This window comes from Pleurodeles waltl, chromosome 12, assembly GCF_031143425.1.
Source record: "Pleurodeles waltl isolate 20211129_DDA chromosome 12, aPleWal1.hap1.20221129, whole genome shotgun sequence".
In the NCBI taxonomy this organism is placed as follows: domain Eukaryota; kingdom Metazoa; phylum Chordata; class Amphibia; order Caudata; family Salamandridae; genus Pleurodeles; species Pleurodeles waltl.
In genome coordinates this window covers 672,669,010-672,675,870 of record NC_090451.1, presented here as the reverse complement: position 1 = coordinate 672,675,870, position 6,861 = coordinate 672,669,010, and the positions used below count along the sequence as shown (strand labels likewise).

The window sequence follows — 6,861 nt, the reverse complement described above, 5'->3', positions numbered from 1 at the left end:
TAGTCTGGTGCCTGGAGGATATTCTAAAAGTGGGGGATTTTCAGTTAGATGAACTCACTAGAACATGCATGTCTGCAGGTGTTTTCAAACTTCCAAGACAAAGCAAGCCTTTGAAAGACTACGCCCCACCCTTGTGGGCGTTCCCAAACTTCTAAGGAAAACCAAACTTTAAAAACCCATTCCCTACCCCTGGAGAAGGATTTACATCTGTGGAGTTCTTCACACTCCTGACAGAGATCTCCACTTCCACATAAGGATTCTGCCTGCCAAGAATCCCTTTGGAAATTCTTTGCAGGTGTTCAAAAGGTCAACTTGGCTTAAACATATCCTTGTGACCCATTTTACGTTTTTGAATAGGTTGCAGTAAAGTTTTCGCCTATAGTGCTTTTTTATTATTTCTGTTTCAAACTGTATTTACTTTCAAACCTTCAGGGGCCTCGATTTTTCTATATAAATAACAATCTGCTTATAAAGGACATCAATAACATCCTCACCAAGTCATGTGGTAAGTAGTAGAGCATATTTGCCATCCACTGGTCAAGTAAAAAATAACAAGACACTTTTGCAGCACATGTGCATCCATGTTTGACTCATCAGGAAACATACATGACACATTCATTAATTCAGGAGCAACAAAGTGTGCCAAGTGCTCATAATGTTAATTTGGGAGTCATCTCTAAAGCCTAGCCCCTCCTATCCAACAAACTTGGTCCATTCCTTACTCGGGATCGACAGCAGAGTTCTCAGTTCCAATATGTACAGAAAGATGTTGGTATAGACGGTTGCACTGAAAGTGCATTCACTTATTTGATGGCGCTGACATCATCACATTGAAGAAGAAAGTTTCAGGGTCAAGAGACTCAGCAGGCAACTATGCATGGGCTCCAAAGACACACATATAACAAATGTCAGGAGCAGGTTAAGGTCCCACTGGGGCATCACAAACAGTTTGGAAAGGGACAATATGGTCGATCAATTCTTACAGCATCTCTAACTTTTGGCCATCGATTTTCTGTCACTGGTGACCACTGTACGAATAACTCAGACATTTGACGTGTGTTTTAAGAATTTCACCAAAATGGAATGCAATGGAAAGCATGTTGGGGAAATATGGCATCAATTTCAGGTAGGCTACCTTGAGTTTGCAAGACTTAGACTTTCGACCAAAACAACTTCTACTCCACATTCTATACCACAGGAAGCACATCCAGGAAAAATATTTGCCCTTTATAGAAATGTGGATCCTCGTCCCTCTCAGAAAGAAATACAGGTGGCAGGTCCATCCAATGTGCTGCTTCAAAAGAAGTCCATCATTCACCATCCTCATATGACGTGGTAAATATCCATGATCTTTTAAAGTATCCTATGGGGTCAGCTTTGCTTCTAGTCTTGTGGTCTCTCCGACTGTAAGCTCTAAGTCTTGGTTATATCATCCAGAATACAAAGTATTGTCCATGGTCACAAACTCAGCTGTCTGGGATGACACAGAGGAGTGGCTGGTATGGGAGCGACCTACCCTGGCTTTAAAGATGTTAGCGAAATAATCTATGTTGATCATCGCATAGAAGGCTGATAAAGGAGTGTCTGGAAGTGCTCTCTTCGCAGGATGTTGTACCTCAAGAGGCATGGCCGTGCCCTAAAAACACAAAAAACAAACAATTTGTAAGATATAACTTGTAAACTATAATGTCTGTTTCCCTTTGAAATACTTTGTTTCACAATATGTTTAGCCCTGATGCCTTGGACTGCCTCTCTCCTAGACCCTTTCTTCTGCCTCTCCGGGATTGACAGGTCACAGCATGCAGAATGATAAGCGCCAGTCCAGGGGCGTAGATTGGCCAGAATGACTGGTGGGGGTGAACTTCAGATTTTCCACCAATCGTGCTGGCATATCTTGTTAAATATTATGGACCTGATTACAACTTTGGAGGAGGGTGTTAATCCGTCCCAAATGTGACGGATATCCCACCCACCGTATTACGAGTTCCATAGGATATAATGGACTCGTAATACGGCGGGTGGTACATCCGTCACAATTGGGACGGATTAACACCCTCCTCCAAATTTGTAATCAGGCCCTATATGAGAAGCAGCACATTAGTGAGGCCTTGGGGCCAGTGGAGAGGGAAAGGAGGGCAGATTGTGAGGGGTACTTAAAACATGGTATTTACTTTTACAACCATGTTAAAAGACCTTCAAAACAGAGAGAGAGAGTTTTTTTTTCTGAGTGTTTAAAAATCCCAGGTGAAATCGAACTGACAACCTACCATAGCTGACTGAAAGTTCCTTTAACCAATTATTCATTAAATAATACATTTATTAGGGGGGTGAAACACACCAAACATCCACCCTGAAGCTACGCCCCTGCGTCAGTGCCACAGCGGCACTTAAACATGACAATGCAAGATTTCAGTGGACTTTACTGTATGTGTAAAGATGTTGTATCGGAGAACAAGCACCATTCCTGGCTTCGCTTTGCTACTGTATGGTATCAGACGTGAGTTTAGTGGCTGTAAGGTTGACAGTGTGAGTGCATCGCGAGGGATGCCTCTTTAACAGGGGGGTTGTTACCATACCGTGTTTCCAGTGTCTTTACACAAAAAGGAATCAGAGCAACATTTATTTTGTTTTTATCTTACTAATAATGAATTGCATTTCCCCACGGTTTTCACTGATTATTTTTCTTTATCAAAAGTTTAGGGTAGGTGTTCTGATGTTCCAGTGCCAGCCAGAGTTGAAGCCTGTGGCAGTAAACTGGTTCTCCAGAGAATATTAACACATTCATGTAAAGTATTCACTACAGTATATGCATGCAAAGTTCAGTGAGTTACTTCCCCATAAATTGATGAGGTTCAATATTAGGACCAACTAATTCATGATCTATGTTCAACGTGATTCCACACTGGATAAATGATACTTTACGCAACATCTGAGCCTCTAACAAGGTCTTAAAGTGATGTTTTCATTACCTGCTTGCATTGTCAAGTGACAGACTAAGGCTTGCTTTTGGGGTTCTCACCTGTGCAATCTATAGCTCTACTCTTGACAGTAAATGGCCTCTGGTGTTGCAAAGTACACAGTTTCTCTGCTAGGGACGATGGTGAGTTTGTCGATCGGGGATGACTCTCTTAGGGGCCCTAGGTGAGCGGGACCCCAAATGTGAGAGAAAGAAATGTCAATTTAAAAAATCAAGGGTGGGACTGTAGGTTTCGCATAACAGACCTGTTGCCGGCAGCCAGTCCAGGACCACCCCTCGTAATTCCCTGTAAGGTTATGGAGCTGCCTTGAGTAAGATACAAGCTTCCAGGGGCGGCAAATGCAGTCATGGCTGAAGAACAGGGGTAAGTGGAGAAAAGTAAAGAGAAACAGAGGTGTCGAAAGGCAACAGAAGGATGAACAAGTGAGTGGAAGGAAGAAAGAATGAGGGTGTGGAGGGGAGCCGAAGGACTGACAGGAGAGAGTTAGCAAGCAGCAAAGGGGAGATGAAGGAAAGGGTGTACAGGACTGAAGGAGGCAGAAAGAAAAGAAGAAAAGTGAGGAGGGAGAAGAGGCTGGAAGGACAGTGGAAAGAGAGAGGGAGAGGCTGAAGCAGAGGCAAGAGGGGCTGTAATCCTGTGCACAGACTGCAGAAGGTTTAGATTTGCTGCTAACAAGGGCTCCTAGTTTCTTACTTCAGTACTTCGTCCCCCATGGTGGGCAATCTGCACAGATTCTCTAGAGAGGAAACATAACATTGATTAGTGTTTGCTCATCCCGGTGGACAATCTGGTCAATGTCTTCAGGATACATTTAAGGCGGTTTTGGGATTTCTTCCTACCGGTGTCTCATCTTCTGGATGCAACAGAGAAGGATGAATATTCCAACCAGGAGGCCACCAACAACCACCAGTGTCACAATATACTTGGTCCTGATAGAGCTGCAGCCGTACCATCCATCAGCGACAGCACACCGAGCCATGGCACTCTCTACAGGAGACAAACCACACAAGGTGATCCATAACTCCCTGCATCCTCAACACAACTTCATCTGAGAGACAGGAAGGCATGGTGTAGACCATTCCAAGAGGGAGCAGTGGCCAAGAGATCTACAACAAAACACGAGGTACAACCACTGACAAACAAAACATCACAACATGATTATTTTATTTCACCATATGCCCAACTTGGCTTTTTTCAGATGCCCCTGCTTAAAAAAGTAACTGCAGTGAGGTTTAATTTCTGTGAAATGAGCATTGGTGCCGGAATGGATCTTCATCTGCTTATTTACCAAAAAGAGTCCACAGTTTGGGGCAAAATGTCCACCCAAGTGGAGAACTTTAAACTGGCTAATTAGTAAGCACTACATTGTTGAAAAAATTTATATTGGGCCATGGAGGGAGCCTCAAGGCCCCCACGGTTCCTGCTGGCTCCCTGCTTACAGAGAGAGCCGACTTTTCTCCTGCATGCAGGGAACATCTAAAAATGATGCTCCCTGTGTGCAGGAGCAATCCTTTCATCTGACAGCGGACAGGAAAACAGATGAAAAGTTCACTCCCAGTGAGCAAGAGTAGTTTTCCAGCTCCTGCCCGCTGATAGCGGACTTATGGTTTGCTCTCACTTGGCGGAGTTGTCACAGCTCCTGCCAAGCGAAAGCAAAGTGCTATCTCCCGAGGGTGGGCACCTCGGAAGATAGGGAACCAGCCCTGGTGGTGGTGGTCCCTTGGGCTATTATTGGCTCTAGGAGGGAGGGCTGAATGCCCCCCTCCTTTAGTTTGCACAGGGCCAGGCCCTGAGAGGTGGTGGCCCAGGAGGGGGGCCAAGTGGCCCCCCTCCCTTTGCTTTCTGCCATGCCCGAGGAGGTGGTGGTCCCCAGGGCCAAATATGGCCCGGGAGGGCGGCAGCCCCTTGTTAGTAGTTTTGTTCCCTGGGGAGGTGGCGGTCCCCCAGGCAATTTTCAACATTGGAGGGGGTCCGCATGGCCTGCCTCTTTTTTATGTCACCAAGCCCGGGGAGGTGGTGGTCCCTGTGGCCTTTAAAGACCAAAGGAGGGGGTGCACGTGGCTCTCTTCTGAATAATTTTAAAAATAAACCCAAGGGAGATGGTGGCCCTCGGGGCTCAAACTACCCTTGGAGAGGGAGGCCGCATGCACCCCCTCCCCTTTTGTCTCATTACGCTTGCCCTTGGGACCTGGCCCACCAGGGGGCTGAAATAAACCAAGCGCAAGAAACTGCAGTTGTTTTTTTTTTCCATTTTCGCTGAGATTAGCAGATCCGCTGCAAGTTTGGCCAAAACTCTTTTTTCGAAAAATGCTTCCGTGCCCCGGCAGGGTCCCTGGGAGACCTCAGCACCAGGGTGAGAGGTTCAGGGTATTCCTATCCCGCACCCTTTTCTTTCTTTTTTTTGAGGGGCACTCAGCTTAATCAGAGTCCCAAAATGACTGCAAACGCTTCCTATTTGAAGTGTTGACAGCCAATCAGATAACAGCATGGGAACTGCTGGATCCACGGCAGATCCAAATTCCTAAATATACAATTTTCTTTTTATCTTTAATAACTCAAAAATTACTGAATATATTTATACCAACTCACAAAAAGCACACTTTCTGGACCAATCTTGTGAGCTACAGTGGTAGGATGGATTTGAGCCCCAATTCGTTTTTTTGTGTTTGCGTTTGGACTTACCCAAATACTTAGAGAGGGAAGCGGATGTAGAGCTTTCCCTCGGTGCCAGACATGCTTGCGGGTGCATGAGGGCACACATGTTGTGACTGGAGCCCAGACACCAAAGGCACACCTTGTGTGGGCCCGTGACAGATATGTGCTTCCTGCAGTCATGGCATTGTTTTAAGCCTGTAGTTTTCAGAGGGGATATGATTCCCTAGAACACTGTCTTACAGTTTTGGAATCTTTGTTAAAATAAAACCAAAATTTTGAAGCTGAGCTCAAAATCCATGTTGGAAGGTGAAGGAAGGAAGGAACTGATGTCACTGTGCAGTGGTGGTGCTTATTTGTGGCTCCACTCCATCGCTTCTGGGGAAGTACGAAGACAACATGGAGTGGCTTGATGCCACCTCCTGGCACCTGTGGGCACTGCTGTTAAAATTTCCTGGATCCAGTCTTGCGCTTGGGTAGACTAAATGTGAGGTATCTGCGATTAGGAGTATCCATCAGAGATGCAATTTAATGGGTTAATTACTTTTTTTAGGGTTAAGGGATGGGTAGAGTTTTTAAGGGTAGCAGGCGTTTGGGGTCATGGGTGGGAATGGGTTTACAATTAAGGGGGCTAGGGTTTGGGGAAGTGGATATAAGATTTTAAGGTTTTTTTAGGGTCCCAGGATGCAGTTTTTTAATGTGTTACTAGGAGTTTGTACAGTTCAAAGATGGGTAGAGTTTTAGTGGGTGGTGGTTTTTAGGGTTTTGGAGAGTGCTATGGTGTACATTGTTTTAGAGTTTAGGAATCTTTTTTTTGAGGTTATTTGGACTGCTGAGGTTCAGGGATGGGTCGAATTCTGGAGTAAATTCGGTTTTAGGGTTCACAACTTTTACTTAAAAATGTACTTTAACATAGTCATTATTATTATTCTATGTCTAATTAGTATTACTACTGTTTTTATAATTACTATTAATATGACTATTTCTTGTTTAATATTTTTATTATTCTTATTAAAAAATATGTAAATATGTTCAGATAGGGATATCTATGTATACATATAATTGTGTATGTGTGTGTTCGTACTTTTAAATATGTATTTAAAATACACTAGCTTCTAATGATGCAAATTAAAGCCACTTCCAATGTAAAGGCACTCCTGATATACTTACAGCAGTGTAATGACTCCCCATGGAAAGTCACATCAAATAATAAGTGACATTCAAATGAACG

General features: G+C 44.3%; 1 protein-coding gene across 1 annotated transcript in view; it reads right to left on the bottom strand.

The window, feature by feature from the left end:
* Nucleotides 1–564: 564 nt before the first annotated feature.
* The window catches only part of LOC138268699 (uncharacterized), a 29,404-nt gene continuing 23,107 nt past the window's right edge, over nucleotides 565–6,861 (bottom strand). Inside the window, exons 3-5 of the mRNA XM_069218617.1 lie at nucleotides 3,818–3,965; nucleotides 3,672–3,714; nucleotides 565–1,636 (exon numbers count right to left, since the gene is read on the bottom strand). Coding sequence (XP_069074718.1) covers nucleotides 1,430–1,636; nucleotides 3,672–3,714; nucleotides 3,818–3,965 — 398 coding nt within the window. The 3' untranslated portion in view covers nucleotides 565–1,429. The remainder of the gene's footprint in view (nucleotides 1,637–3,671; nucleotides 3,715–3,817; nucleotides 3,966–6,861) is intronic.